This window comes from Xenopus tropicalis, chromosome 8 (genome assembly GCF_000004195.4).
Source record: "Xenopus tropicalis strain Nigerian chromosome 8, UCB_Xtro_10.0, whole genome shotgun sequence".
Taxonomy (NCBI): domain Eukaryota; kingdom Metazoa; phylum Chordata; class Amphibia; order Anura; family Pipidae; genus Xenopus; species Xenopus tropicalis.
The window spans coordinates 73,430,474-73,446,971 of record NC_030684.2 but is presented as its reverse complement, the minus strand read 5'-3'; the positions used below and the strand labels follow the sequence as shown (position 1 = coordinate 73,446,971).

Here is a 16,498-nt window from a genome sequence, read left to right as displayed (position 1 = left end):
TTTATAATTTACTGTTACCCTGCACTGGTAAATATTGTGGGTTTGATTCAGCAACACTACAATATTTTATATAAATGACCTGCTGTGTAGCAATGGGGGCAGCCATTCAATATGAATAGGGCAAAAATACATATTTGATTAGTTTTTATACAGGGATATAAACCAAGGTCAAATGTAACTTATGGTTTCTTACATAACTATAGAATGAAACCTTTCTCATATAAAGTAGGACATTTGTAAACTATAGTTTATTTGAAAGCACTTGAGCAACAGATACAAACGTTCAAATCACATTTTGAAGTCTGTGGTCTTAAAGTAATCTTTAGAAGTTTATTTCTGTTAAAAATAAGTGTTCTTACTTTGTAACAAGTGATGAAAATTAAGAAAATTCAGTCAGGGTGGAAACTATAGACAGACTTGGAAGACTGTCAATGAAGGCCTTTCCTTGCTGATTTTGAAGTGTTCTTTCCTCTACTTACAAGGGATGGATCTATGCCACTTAGATTGTTCTGGGAGCATAGGCCAGGAAGAGTATGGCACACACTGGCAGCATAGGGCAGGCAGAATATGGCACACACTGGCAGCATAGGGCAGGCAGAATATGGCACATACAGGCAGCATAGGGCAGGCAGAGTATGGCACACACTGGCAGCATAGGGCAGGCGAACAATGAACAGGTGAACAATGTGGGCGCCTACAATCAGAGCCTGAGATATGAAGAATGCAGGGGGTGAACAATGCAGGCACTAACAGGTGTGAACAGTACAGGGGATTATGTGTTTAAACAATACAGGGGTTTACAGCCTGAATCTGAGGTGTGAAGAATGCAGGGGACCAGTTAATCTCAGTACTGATACCATTTAAGGCTTACCCAAAGGCAAGCAGTCACAGCAGCCAGACAGGTTGGGGGGGCACATAGAGGGAGGGGCACCAGTTGGGCATCACTGGCCTAGATCAGTGCTGTCCAACTTCTGTGGTGCAGAGGGCCGGAATTTTTCCATCCTACGTGGTGAAGGGCCATTAATGGAAGCCAGTTTTGACCACTCCCCTTTTTAAAACCACACCCACTTGAAACCACACCCGTGTTATCATATGACCATACCCATATTAATGGTGGTAGTACAGCAAAAGCCTGCCATACTCTGCCTTCCCTACCCTGCCTGTGTGTGCCATACTCTGCCTGCCCTAACCTGCCTGCGTGTGCCATACTCTGCCTGCCCTAACCTGCCTGCGTGTGCCATACTCTGCCTGCCCTACCCTGCCTGTGTGTGCCATACTCTGCCTGCCCTAACCTGCCTGTGTGTGCCATACTCTGCCTGCCCTATGCTGGCTGTGTGTGCCATACTCTGCCTGCCCTATGCTGCCTGTGTGTGTACCATACTCTGCCTGCCCTAACCTGCCTATGTGTGCCATACTCTGCCTGCCCTATGCTTCCTGTGTGTGTGCCATACTCTGCCTGCCCTAACCTGCCTGTGTGTGCCATACTCTGCCTGCCCTATGCTCCCTGTGTGTGCCATACTCTGCCTGTCCTATGCTGGCTGTGTGCTGGCACTGCTCCTACAGTTTGCACAATTACTATATATTAAAAAACGTTTTAATTGCAGTACCACCTCAGTATATGTTCTTTTTGTAGTGTGCAGGGTTTATTTGTGGGTTTCTACTGCTCCTACAGTCTGAGGTGGGAACAGGGGAACAATGTGGGTGATTACAGTGTAAGCCTGAGGTGTGAACACTGCAGGGGGTGAACAATTTAGAGATTAAAAGATGTGAACAACACAGGGGATTATATTTCTAAACACTACAGGGGGATTACAGCCTGAATCTAAGGTGAGAACCATGCAGGGGGCCAGTACTGATACCATATAAAGCTTACAGAAAGCAGCCAGACAGGTGGGGGGCCACACAGAGGGGGGCTTAGTGGTTATATATTTTCTTGGCTCATAGATTTGGCACCTTATGTATAAACGTTACACGTGTTAGCTCAAGATTCTCTCTGGACTGTACGCTAAGGGGCATATAGACACGATAGACAGTTTTGTATGAATAACAATCCACTTACCAATCCTTCCAGGAGGGCACATACAGAGGAACGTCCCCACGTGATCAATGCAGGTAGCCCCTTCTGCACAGGTTGCAGTTGCGCAGTCATCAATGTTATGTTCACAGTTGTCGCCATCCCAGCCATTGACACAGACACATTTGTACCCACCAGGAATGTTCTGGCATGTCCCACCATTCTTACAGATGGCGGGAGTTTGGCATTCATCAATGTCATTTGAGCAGTACCAACCTGAGAAGGCAGGTAGAGAAGGTTGGTGAGTGAAAGGAGAGAACCTGATGTGCCTTTCACCCCATCCATGTATACTGGCAGGTGTATACGATTTTGGCATGAAAAAGGAATACTGTAGCATTTCTGTGCTGCAAATCGGCTGATCCCATATCTGTCAGTACACACAGAGAGATGGGATAGAAGGCAGTGTATCTAGGACAGCAGAGAAAACAATCCATGTGCCATTAGTCTTGGGAGCATGTGAAATATAGAATAGGAAGAAAAATTGTATCCATAATTTAAATAAAAGGGTCTGTATAATGAATATATCATATTATATATAGTACAGGTATGGGACCTGTTATCCAGAATGCTCAGGACCTGGAGTTTTCTGGATTAGGGCTCTTTCTGTAATTTAGATCTCCACACCTTAAGTCTACTAAAAATCATATAAATGCTAAATAAACCCAATAGGATTGTTTTGCCTCCAATAAGGATTAATTATATCTAAGTTGGGATCAAGTATTGTTTTATTACTACAGAGAAAAAGGAAATCATTTTTAAAAATTAGAATTATTTGTATATAATGGAGTCTATGGGAGATGGCCTTCCCGTAATTTGAAACTTTCTGGATAATGGGTTTCCAGATAAGGGGTCTTATACCTGTACTGTAAAAGAAGAGCACCGATGGAGGGGACAATACTTTTCTCACCTTTAAACCCTGGGGTACATTGGCAGGTATATTTGCCAAGCCCATCCTTACAGGAGCCCCCATTCTCACATCTGTGGTTGATGCAATCATCAATATTCTCTTCACACTTTGAACCTGTATACCCTAAACATGAGAATGGAAACATGTAACAGAATTAGCAAGGTAGCTTCCACTTCCACTGTATTTTGTGCTGCTTTTCCCATGCCCTATATAGTTGCTCACCTGTTGGGCACACACATTGGTATTTATAAAACTCCATTTGTTGGCATTTTCCTTTATTTAGGCAGCTGTCTGCTGCACACACTCCTCTTCTCATTTCACAGCGGGTACCATGGTAACTCTCTGGGCACTCACATTTGAAAGAACCCACCAGGTTTTCACATGTTCCACCATTCCGGCAGGTATCTGCTGCTTGGCATTCATCCACATCCTTTTCGCAAGACTCACCTTCAAAGCCTATTGGGCATTGGCAGCGGAAGCTCGGTACCATATTTATGCATTTTCCATTGTTCTTGCAGCGGTTCGGGGTACAGAAATCAAGATATTCGCAGTTCTTGCCTGTTTGAAGAAGATACCATGTGTGTTATAATATCACAGAAAGCACACACACATACAAACCTGCAGAAACCATCCAGGTAAGCTGGAGTGAGAATATTGAAAATAATAATTATTTTAGGGGTACATTTGGTATAATTGATTTTATTGTAAATTGAACTAAAATGGATTATTGTAGGTTCAAAATTGTGCATCTATAAAAGAAATATATTGCATGTTACTCTGAGTTCTGTGCAACCATTTAAAGAACAAATGTGCTAATAACTACTATTTGTAGTTTTGATGTCCAGGGTCAGACTGGGCTGGTGGGACAACGGGAAAAAACATGAGCACTGCGTGTGGGGAGGGCAGAGGGGGTGGCATTGGGTTGGTTGGAGAAGCTCTTGACAGGGGTGGGGGCCCCCTAAAGTGCCAGGCCTAGTTGTCCCCTGACACCCCAGTACAATACTGATTATGTCCAGTTCTAAATATACAAGATACCAACTCTGCATATGATTTTCAGATGGCCTATGCAAGGAAGGTTCTAGCGCACTTTTTCCTTCCCACTTAATCTTCCATTTCTGCTCTTCCTTTGCCTACACCCACACAGTGATGCCACATGAGCCCAGAGAGACAGTGTTGCAAGTGCACTGACAGCCTACACTGCTGGGGCCGGTGGGTCCTTGTACCTCCTCAGATAAACTGGCTAGTTGGAGCACACCCATGAGCACAAGGGGACGGGGGTTTATACTTGATCCTCAATTACAAGCATCAGTGGCACAAGCAAAAAAAAAACAGCAGTCATAACATGAAGAAGCTGTTAGCAAAATGTTGCCCTGTGATTTATCTTGCCTTTTAAGAAGGTGGATCAATAAAAAAAAACTCAGGGATATTTGGGTCTATTATATCTAAGTTAGGTACTTTAGCAGAGGTACAGGTAACAAGCCTTTTATGATGCTCCAAGGGGACAAGCTTAGAAATGACCTGCAGACAGTATTCATTGGAAAGCAAACAAACACCTTAGGTCAGCACAGAAACAGCAAATTTATGTATGATATCAATTCCAGTGTAATAGACACAGAGATTAAAAAAAATCTTTAAAAAATATATTTATACTCTGAGTTGCTAAATACAGAAACTATCACGAAAATAAAAAAATGTGGGATAAGCTTTATCCCATAGCCATACTTTCTAAATCAGATCTCCAACCTTTCTTACTCATGAGCAGGAACAAGTCAAATGTAAAAAGACATGGAGAGCAACACAAGCATCATAAAAGTTCATGGAGGAGCCAAATAAGGGCTAAGATTGGCTATTAGGGAGCCTCTATGCACACTATCAGCTTACAGGAGGCTTTATTTGGTAGCAAATCTTGTTTTTATTCAACCAAACTTGCCACCAAGTCAGGAATTCAAAAATAACTACCTGGTTTGGGGGCACTGAGAGCAACAGCCAAGGGGTTGGTGAGCAACATGTTGCCCCCGAGCCACTGGTTGGGGATCATTGTTCTAAATTAATTAATTCAGATCTGGACTTGGATTCAAAAAAGGCCCTGGAATTTCAAATACACGGAGGCCCAAACAGCCCCCACTGGTCCACTAAATAGTGACTGTCTACTCTATGGCATATTACAGCAGCACCTCTGGCATTTGCCAAAATCAAGATGTATTCCACTCTCGGCAGTCCATTTCTCAACATGCACGGGGCAGATTTTGATGGACAGTTAGGTGAAATACATTGGTGTGTAAACTGTTTGCATAGATATTTAATTGGAAGTTGGATACATGGAAGACAGTTCTAATATATGATCTCAACAAGTGTATTACACCTAAATGTCCATCAAAATCTGTCTTTGATAAGAAACCCTGAATTTAAACATATTAAATAAGTGGTAAACTAGAAGATGCAGTTTTGCCCTGATTTACCTGTCCATCCAGTTTCACACTGACAACGATAGTCAGTAGCTGAGAAGCGATAGCAAGAGCCCCCGTTTTTGCATTGAACTGATAGACAAGGATCTCTGTAAGTGCAGTCTTCTCCATCAGGACACCTATAGTAAAAATAGAAAAACAGAATTTATATACATACATTTATATGTCATACATCAGGTTACAAGAATAAGGAAAATTACTTTTTGCTTGCTTATTGGAAGAAATGCCTATTGCTAGTAAAAAATTACAAAGCTAGTTCATAAAAGGAATTTCTGTGCAGTAGCAACTCCCTGTAGAACCCAGTGCATGTGACTCCTAATCTTTGGTGGGGTCCTTGCGTAGGGGCTTATTTATTAAGCTGTGTAAAACAAATTAGCTGAAAAAACATCATAAAAAGCTGTGTAAAATAAATGGAGAAGATCGCTGTCCGAACGCCAGATTTTACGCCATTATTTTACGTAAGTTGCGGCGGAAGAAAAAAATGTGTAAAAAAAATTACGCTCATTTTATGCCGTTTTTAACACAGCGAAGCCTGGCGACACAGACACAGATGATATAACAGGTAGGGGATGTTCTTTTTCCCAGAAAAACAATCAGCGCACTAGAGGCCACCACTTTAGATTAGAGGAACGGACCTTTCATTTGAAGCAGCGTAGGTGGTTTTTCACGGTGAGGGCAGTGAGGTTATGGAATGCCCTTCCTAGTGATGTGGTAATGGCAGATTCTGTTAATGCCTTTAAGAGGGGCCTGGATGAGTTCTTGAACAAGCATAATATCCAAGGCTATTGTGATACTAATATCTACAGTTAGTGTTGATGTTGGTATATATGGGTTATGTATGTGAGTGTATAGATGTGTGAGTTCGCATGGAACTTGGTAGAGTTTGGTCTTTTTTCAACCCAACTTAACTATGTAACACAGTTGTTCAGCATATACTCACAAATAGAACATTAAGAAGTGTTTACCAATCAGGAGCCAGTAACCAGTCTGTGGATAGTCAACCTGCAAATGTTCAGCCCCCAGCTTCAGGCCCTCCAAGTGTAACTTAGATGGGGACACATCTTCCCCTAAAAGTCTGTTCACTTGAGTCCCTTTCCTGAGGGTAGTTCATCAAGGACTTTAATCCTTTTACTTCTGGTAGGAGCATCAGGCTCACTAAATACCCTCACCCCTAGAGTGAGCTTTAAGAGATAGCCTTCCAACTAACTCTACCTATTAAGCCTGCCTCTGTCCAGGCTCCACTCTACTTCCACCTGCCCAGGTGGATTCCAAGAAGAAAGAGAGCAAACCTATCAGTGTCTCCCTTTTATGCAATAGAACAATGACCCCTCCTGGCCAGTTATGGAACTGCCAGTAGCACTCTACTACACAGGAAACAGTTCTCCCTACTAAATCTGATTTAGGACCCCACTTAGCTATCTATTACTTTAGGAGACTGCCTGTCAACATAAAGGGTAACTAATTTATCCATCTCCTACGCACACATAACATGTAAGGTGAACATGTAAGAAAAAATAAGTAAAGTTACCTGCATATCTGAGTTCCATTCTCTAAGGATAAGCAAACACCTCCATTTCTGCAGGGGATCTGGCAGTCCAAACCTTAAAGATGGAGGAAACGTTAAGTACTGTAAAGAAATGGCAAAGTGCCAAAGTTCCATATCTAGGATATGCCCCATATAAGGCAAAGTTAAGGAGAATTTAAGAATTTAATGTCTTTAATCATCTATAATCTTCACGTCATTAATTCTAACACATTTCACTGTATTTCTTTATTTACTGTTTCCCCACCAGAGGTGCAGGTTAATAGAGCTTGCATTCTAGTTGGGAAAATTTTTTATTTTTTTTTTAAATGCACCACCCACCCAGCATTAGGCCATCCACACTGAAAGGGAGCTTCCACTGTGGGCAGCCATATTATGGCAGTGAGAGAAGTGCCACAGCTTTTGATCATTATGGGCATGCACTTAATGTCATACATATACACAAAATGAGCACACTGGGAGAAGCACTCATTTTGTGCATGTACGCCACTGTGTATGGCAACCCACACTGGAGGCATCTCTTGCGGAAGCCTAGCACTCCTGTGGGGCAATAACATTCCCAGATGCTGGTGAGCAAGGTACTAACTAAATTCAGAAAAACATCAAAAATGAAAAGTAGAAAGCAAGTGAAAAAATGTTTTAACTTCCAATAAATCTCAAACACATAACTGAAAAGTGTTTCATGTTCTCCAGCCGATATTATACATATGGTGTGGGAATGTCCCCTTAATAAAAATTTTTTGTCAGAAATATATGAGGAAATTAGCCACCTATTAAGTCTTGGACTTAACCCTACTTTTACTAAACCAAGTGGAAGATACAGCCCCCACCATAGCAGAAAGAACACTATTATACTTCCTTTTTATACAAGCCAAAAGATTAATAGCACTTAAATGGAAGTTGGAACATCCCGCCCCAAAAAAAGGCAGTGGATAGAAATGATCAGCAGCTCAGTCCTCTTGTATCACCTGACATACTTAAGCAGGGCTGTCCCCAAAAATTTGGCAAATTGTGGACCCCATGGTTGTCTGAGTACCTACCTGCATTACTTTTTTAAATTGAGTCAGCCCCCCCCAACATCCCCTTCTCCCCATATAATATGGTCAACTGGGATATCCTGGTTTGTTAAGCTGTTTTTTTGTAATGCAAATTAAAAAAGCATAATAAAAAATAATTAAAATAAAACTGAAAAGAGTGTTGTGAAGGTGAACAAACCCTTTAAATAGTTCTGGTCCTGCTTTATGTTCTACACCTAGGGGCACATTTACTTATCTACGAACGCTCTGCGTTCGTTCACTGATTTTCGGCGACTTTTTCGTATTTTTTGCGACTTTTCCGTACTTTGCAACACAATTTGTGCGACAAAATCGTATTGTCGAGCCGAGTATGAAAGTTTCAGATTCATTCAAGCTTCGGTATCGTGACTTTCCTTGGGCCAGGTTGGAGCTGTAGAGTGCCATTGAGCCCTATGGGAGACTCTCCTTGGGCCAGGTTGGAGCTGCAGAGTGCCATTGAGCCCTATGGGAGACTTTCCTTGGGCCGGGTTGGAGCTGCAGAGTGCCATTGAGTCCTATGGGAGACTTTCCTTGGGCCAGGTTGGAGCTGCAGAGTGCCATTGATTCCTATGGGAGACTTTCCTTGGGCCGGGTTGGAGCTGCAGAGTGCCATTGATTCCTATGGGAGGCTTCCAAAATCATGCACAGAAGGATCAAAGTCGGCAAGGTTTTCCTGCATTTTACGATCGTTTGGATATGAAAATTTAGTGACTTTCGGATCGCCAATACGATATTATCCTGACTAATACGATTTTTTCGTAAGCATATTTGTGATATTTGCAATCTTAAGAAATTATCGTATCCAATCCGAATTTATCCCATTCGGAATTCGGACTCGCGTTTTCATGAATGTGTCCTCTAGTGTCTGATGTACTACTAGCTAGTCAGCATTGCATTAGTAAATGAGCCCTGCTGTATTAGTGTATTAATATTTAAAACTACAGCAGTAGCCAGAACATATTTTCAGCTTTGTCAGAGATATGTGGTATATAGGTGTATTATATTATTGAAATATTCAGGAGCAATTGCAGAAATTCTAGGTGCAGGCCACCCTAGAGCAAGTACACAATGGAATGCACAAACTTTGGATAAGAGGAGGAGATACTCTGGTTGGGTGGGGGATATTGCAAAGGCGACATTGTAATTAGGAGGGATAGACGTGTCGCTTCCTGTTATTTTTTCCTGTTTTATGTGGGAACTAAAATAAATGAATGCTTTGTGAATATGAATCCTGCTGGCAAGGCTTCAAGCATAAAAGATACAGACATGCTGATATTTACATGACAAAGCATTTCAGTACTGTATCTGGCTCAGTGTTGTCCTTCTCACGTGCCATCATTTATCATGCTATTTCAGTACTAATTACAGAACAAGCAGCTCTTTATCTTAAAGGGGACCTGTCACCTTCACATAAAAAGCTGTATAATAAAATTCCTCAAAAAAATTAAACATGAAACCCAAATTCTTTTTTTTAATTAAATCATCCATATCTGTTATAAATGTATTTAAAAATCTGAGCGGTCAATCATATATTGCCTGCCCCACCTCTATGCCTGAGGCGATACAGAGACGGGGCAGCCTATATATGACTGACAGCTCAGGTTTTTAATTACAATTACTTTAACTTTCCATGCAGCACTTCCTAGATATCACCAAGATGGCAGATGTATAAGATTTTGGGGTGATACAAAGCTTGACTAAATAACAGTGTTTACAAAATGGCACTTTTATGTGCTCAACTAACATGATAGAAAAGGATTTAGAATTATTTCTAAGGGTGACAGGTACCTTCAGTCTGTATACTATAATAGATTTGAATCCAGATCCAGAAATAAACCAGTGAGAGTTAGTACTTATTTCTCTACTCCTATAATAGAACCAAAATGCACTTTGCAGCACTTTCATTGTTCCTTCTAAGGCAGTAGTTCCCAAACTTTAGGGCAAGGGGGCTCAGTCTGAATGCCAGACAGGAACATTTACATATTTGCTCGTCTAGACTCAGCTGAAAGTACAGATTCATTGTCAGTTGGATAATATTTTGGGGCATTTTACTATAAAGTCTGATTTTTTTCCTTTTTTGTCTAAACTGGCCAGGTATATTTTTACAACACATCTTATAATTACTAAATTATAAGTAAACTTTTGTAAAAAAGATATGCAGATTTTTTCCTGTGGAAATTCATTAGTGTATTTTTCTCATACTATGCTAATAGGGAATATTCTTTAAAGAATATTCACCAGCCAAGGTTTATATAGAAATTTCCCTGGGAATTTTTGCCAATGTGAAAATATTTTTTCACCAATACAAAGTTAGTTTACAAAAACTTGCTGCACTTGACTTTTGCTAAATTGCCAATGTCATGGTTGAATTTTCAATTTTGATGATAAAAATGTCACCTTCTGCTCTTTAGTTAATATACCCCATAAATTGTTTGGTATCCTGTTTATTTTGGAAAAAGGTTGAATAACTGATAAACCAATGTTTTCCTGTGTCTGTAACCTTCTTATCAGCAAAGGGGTCCCTTGACTAAATATTATAATACCAAGGTATTGCCTTAAACCATAAATTCATGAACTGTGTTAATCTCCTCCAAGGGTCTACCCATTCAGATATGAAGAAAAGCATTTTAGTAAATCATGTATTTTTTTATTTTTGAAAAAAAATAAAATAAAATAAACCAGGTAAACATTCAGAATATTAGTAAATAGCCCCTGAGGGTTAATTTTGGGGTATTTGTTTGCTGTCCAGGTCATTCCTGCCCACATTAAAAGCCAATTAGAGTGAAGTTTGGGAAAACACAAATTACTGTCCTGGATATTCTTAAAATCACAGCAGAATAATGGGCAATTTGGTATGAAGACAATTTAACAGAAAATAGACCTTCAATAAAAGTCTATACACTATATAATGTGCAGTAAGGTTTCCATAAACAAATATCATATATCACCATATTATTTGCACCTATAAGATGTTTTACTACAACTGCCAGCATCCTCAGATCCTCAGGCTAAAAGAGGCCTCAGTGTTTGGCAAAAGCTGGAAGTGGAATCTATCTGTGAAATTGCAGAGTTTGTATCACACAGACAGACATGCTCTATGACAGACTCACAGCCCCTCCCTCTGATACCGGCCACCTCATATGCCTCCCTTTTCTAAAACATGCATGCCCCATTATCTTACAGAAACCTGCCCCCCCCCCCTACTAATATTCACACAGCGAGGGGCCAGTGGTAGAAAATAGTTATTTTTTGTTGATGATGGGCCTATATTCAGCTTGTTCATGACACCAGTCCGAAAAAACTTTGATTATTCCAGCACCTATAGGGCATTACAAAACTCACAAAGTTGCTCCATTTGGAGGTTTACAAACCTTAAGTTTTATAAACCCGTCCATATGCTTTAACATGTATTAACATATACAGTACATGTATTGTGGGAAATTCTCACAACAGCAGAACCTGAGCTGCTATCACATTGACAATGCACAGCTTGCTGCATCCACACAGTACATTCCATAACCCAGACAATGTGTCTCCATTAGCCAAAAAGCCCTGGTACAGCCACAGTAGTTTATCCAAATGCTTAAAATAGTCCAGCCACTCCTAGGGGCACATTTACTAATCCACGAACATCCGAAAAGCGTCCGAATGCGTTTTTTTTCGTAATGATCGGTATTTTGCGATTTTTTGGGCCAGGTTGGAGCTGCAGAGTGCCATTGAGTCCTATGGGAGACTTTCCTTGGGCCGGGTTGGAGCTGCAGAGTGCCATTGAGCCCTATGGGAGACTTTCCTTGGGCTGGGTTGGAGCTGCAGAGTGCCATTGATTCCTATGGGAGACTTTCCTTGGGCCAGGTTGGAGCTGCAGAGTGCCATTGAGCCCTATGGGAGACTTTCCTTGGGCGGGGTTGGAGCTGCAGAGTGCCATTGAGCCCTATGGGAGACTTTCCTTGGGCTGGGTTGGAGCTGCAGAGTGCCATTGAGCCCTATGGGAGACTTTCCTTGGGCCAGGTTGGAGCTGCAGAGTGCCATTGAGCCCTATGGGAGACTTTCCTTGGGCCAGGTTGGAGCTGCAGAGTGCCATTGAGCCCTATGGGAGGCTTTCCTTGGGCCAGGTTGGAGCTGCAGAGTGCCATTGAGCCCTATGGGAGACTTTCCTTGGGCCGGGTTGGAGCTGCAGAGTGCCATTGAGCCCTATGGGAGGCTTCCAAAATCATGCTAAAGTCTGAAAGTTTTGCCCACCGTTTACGAGCGCTCAATACAAAAAAGTCGCGACAATATATGAGCAAATTGTAATGGCTATGAAAAAGTTGCGACAATATACGAGCAAATCGTAACGGCTAAGAAAAAATCGCGACAATTCCCGCAAGTTGTAACGGCTACGAAAAAGTTGCAACAATTTACGAAAAAGTCGTAACGGCGACGAAAAAAATCGCAAAAAATACGAAAAAGTTGCAAAATGTTCGTTTACAATCCGAATTTTTCCCATTCGGATTCGTGGATTAGTAAATGCACCCCCTAGTGCCCCCAGCAGAGGGCAGCATGTCCTTTACAGTACATATAGCACCCACACCCTGTGCTCGCATGTATGGGGCAATACTGTACTTATTCTACATGATAGGGTCCATTAGAAAGTTTCAAAAAGCCAAAACATTACTGAAGCAAAGTGTCAGGTCTAGGGTAAGTAAGAAAGGGCATATTATTAATATATAGATAATAGATACATTAACAGTTAAGTTTTGAGGTTCAGCAAAAGCTGGAGGCTAAAGTGGACATCCTTGACCTTTACTGTCTTTATTTGAGGCCTGAGCTTTTCTGTATTACAGGGGTCCCCTCTTTCATAACTAGGGGACCTGCTTAAGTGGTATCCATATTTAGTTGACCCCACAATGGCAGCAATCTCCTCCTGCAAAACACCTACTGTGTGTAACCTCCTAGCAAGTCACAGTGACTGTGATGTATACATGGATGAATTCAGGGATTTTATTGAAACTATGAGTACAAGTGTTAACTCCTTCTTCACAAATTGCAATTTGCAAAAAAGGTCCTTGGCAGCAACCACATACATAACTAATGTGCTACTAATGTGCTACTACAACACTAAGGAACACAAAATCAAGCACAACAGGGCACCTCCTACTCAAGTCTACTTCTTTAGACAATGAAAAAAAAATTGGTTGATAATCTTTGTTAATATACAGTGGCTTGCAAAAGTATTCGGCCCCCTTGAACTTTTCCACATTTTGTCACATTACAGCCACAAACATGAATCAATTTTATTGGAATTCCACGTGAAAGACCAATACAAAGTGGTGTACATGTGAGAAGTGGAACGAAAATCATACATGATTCCAAACACTTTTTACAAATAAATAACTGCAAAGTGGGGTGTGCGTAATTATTCAGCCCCCTTTGGTCTGAGTGCAGTCAGTTGCCCATAGACATTGCCTGATGAGTGCTAATGACTAAATAGAGTGCACCTGTGTGTAATCTAATGTCAGTACAAATACAGCTGCTCTGTGATGGCCTCAGAGGTTGTCTAAGAGAATATTGGGAGCAACAACACCATGAAGTCCAAAGAACACAGCAGACAGGTCAGGGATAAAGTTATTGAGAAATTTAAAGCAGGCTTAGGCTACAAAAAGATTTCCAAAGCCTTGAACATCCCACGGAGCACTGTTCCACCGATCATTCAGAAATGGAAGGCGTATGGCACAACTGTAAACCTACCAAGACAAGGCCGTCCACCTAAACTCACAGGCCGAACAAGGAGAGCGCTGATCAGAAATGCAGCCAAGAGGCCCATGGTGACTCTGGACGAGCTGCAGAGATCTACAGCTCAGGTGGGGGAATCTGTCCATAGGACAACTATTAGTCGTGCACTGCACAAAGTTGGCCTTTATGGAAGAGTGGCAAGAAGAAAGCCATTGTTAACAGAAAACCATAAGAAGTCCCGTTTGCAGTTTGCCACAAGCCATGTGGGGGACACAGCAAACATGTGGAAGAAGGTGCTCTGGTCAGATGAGACCAAAATTGAACTTTTTGGCCAAAATGCAAAACGCTATGTGTGGCGGAAAACTAACACTGCACATCATTCTGAACACACCATCCCCACTGTCACATATGGTGGTGGCAGCACCATGCTCTGGGGGTGCTCCTCTTCAGCAGGGACAGGGAAGCTGGTCAGAGTTGATGGGAAGATGGATGGAGCCAAATACAGGGCAATCTTGGAAGAAAACCTCTTGGAGTCTGCAAAAGACTTGAGACTGGGGCGGAGGTTCACCTTCCAGCAGGACAACGACCCTAAACATAAAGCCAGGGCAACAATGGAATGGTTTAAAACAAAACATATCCATGTGTTAGAATGGCCCAGTCACAGTCCAGATCTAAATCCAATCGAGAATCTGTGGCAAGATCTGAAAACTGCTGTTCACAAACGCTGTCCATCTAATCTGACTGAGCTGGAGCTGTTTTGCAAAGAAGAATGGGCAAGGATTTCAGTCTCTAGATGTGCAAAGCTGGTAGAGACATACCCTAAAAGCCTGGCAGCTGTAATTGCAGCAAAAGATGGTTCTACAAAGTATTGACTCAGGGGGCTGAATAATTACGCACACCCCACTTTGCAGTTATTTATTTGTAAAAAATGTTTGGAATCATGTAGGATTTTCGTTCCACTTCTCACGTGTACACCACTTTGTATTGATCTTTCACGTGGAATTCCAATAAAATTGATTCATGTTTGTGGCTGTAATGTGGCAAAATGTGGAAAAGTTCAAGGGGGCCGAATACTTTTGCAAGCCACTGTATTAGTCCAAGGATGTTCCTATTCTTAACAAAACAACATTTTTATACTGATTGATCTTAGTTTAGCTGGCATTGATACACAAATTTCTCACGAGTGATGCTATTGCATATGGAGGTAAGATTTATGCAGACAAAGTAGGCCTCCTTTAAATACAATAGGTGCAGAGCTGCTATATATTCTTTGTCTTCCTTTACTGCCACTTTGTCTAACTGAGCTTGCCCTACCATGCTGCCACCACTTTTACAACTTTTCTGTGGATTTTACCTCTCTGTAATCTCTCATATCCTGCACCTGTTAACCTTCAACCAATGGCTTGTAAACAACATGCTGCTCACCAACCCCTTGGTTGTTGCTCCCAATGTCCTCAAAGTAAGTGCTTATTTTTGAATTCCTGGCTTGGAGGCAGGTTTCAGCTGCATAAAAACCCAGTTTAATTCCAAAGAGAGCCTCCTGCAGGCTGCCAGTTCACATAGGGGCTACACAATCGCCAATCATGGAACTAATTTGGCACCCCCAGAAACATTTTTCATGTTTGTGTTGCTTCCCAACTTTTTCTTTTACATTTAAATGTGGCTCACTGGTAAAAACTGTTGGGGATCCCTGTCCTACATAATTATTCAGTCACTAACTTTAATCCTGTCACCAGCCATGTCTGATATTCTTTTGCTGTTTCCTCAACACACAATAACCCCCTGCACCTGCATCCTGCACTTCTATTGTAGTACCCCTTACTGTGCTGCACATACAGTGCACACCATGTCTAATGATTTTAGAGACAGAGCAGTCAAATTGTATGCCACTATAGCGTCCGTTATTTATATAGTTTCTGTGTTAGATACTACCCAATCCAATGTATCTGTCACTGTACTCCTAGAACTACCTTGGATAGTACTTTATCTCCAAATACAGTATATCTGTATATAATATTTGTTCTATCAAATCTCTGAGAATATTGCTCTGTGGTACAATTGATTACATCTACCTGTCCCATTGGTATACTTTGCTTTAGTCCCTAGTCCAGTGGCATATGAGCTGCCTACATCCAACACACTGAAATTCTCTGTTTTTCCCTGTAGTCCTGGAGAATGAAACAATGTAGGTCTCTTACCTTGACATAATGGCAGAAAAATAATGGGCACCAATATCCATATTGTGCCCATGTCAGCTGGCAAATTAACCCACTGGATACAGGTTTCCACTAGCCGTCGGGCATTTGGGCAGTTCTTTCCCCCTCCTGCCCACCTCCACCCCAAACACACAATAAGAGAATAAGTGAGGTCAGAGACAGGAAAAACACTTCCCCCATCCTATACCGTTATAGGACACACTGCACCCTGAACACTTCCTGAGCGCAGACAATAGGGAGAGCCTGAGAACTGAGCAGAAAGGCAAGAGAAGGGAGGGGGCACTTTTGAGGAATATTGGCACAAGTAATAGTTATGGGAAATTACTAACATTTTCTAAAAAATCCAAACAATGCTTGTAAACTGTCACGTTAGTCAGTAAAGTCTCTTCCTAAAACTTATCTTCATTCATATAATCCATTACTAATCTCCTTTCCCGTGTGTAATTTGTTCCCTATCATCCTTTTTTAAGTAATCCTTTATTGACTTTCATATAATCTTAGTATACCTCAGCTTTATATACAACTT

General features: G+C 41.5%; 1 protein-coding gene across 2 annotated transcripts in view; it reads right to left on the bottom strand.

Annotated features, from left to right (window-relative positions):
• The window catches only part of notch4 (notch 4), a 49,510-nt gene extending 33,057 nt beyond the window's left edge, over window positions 1-16,453 (bottom strand). For both annotated transcript variants that reach the window (XM_031891253.1, XM_031891254.1), the window contains exons 1-6: window positions 15,955-16,453; window positions 6,975-7,047; window positions 5,441-5,565; window positions 3,204-3,539; window positions 2,982-3,104; window positions 2,060-2,290 (exon numbers count right to left, since the gene is read on the bottom strand). In XM_031891253.1, coding sequence (XP_031747113.1) covers window positions 2,060-2,290; window positions 2,982-3,104; window positions 3,204-3,539; window positions 5,441-5,565; window positions 6,975-7,047; window positions 15,955-16,006 — 940 coding nt within the window. In that variant the 5' untranslated portion in view covers window positions 16,007-16,453. The remainder of the gene's footprint in view (window positions 1-2,059; window positions 2,291-2,981; window positions 3,105-3,203; window positions 3,540-5,440; window positions 5,566-6,974; window positions 7,048-15,954) is intronic.
• Between the last annotated feature and the right edge of the window lie 45 nt (window positions 16,454-16,498).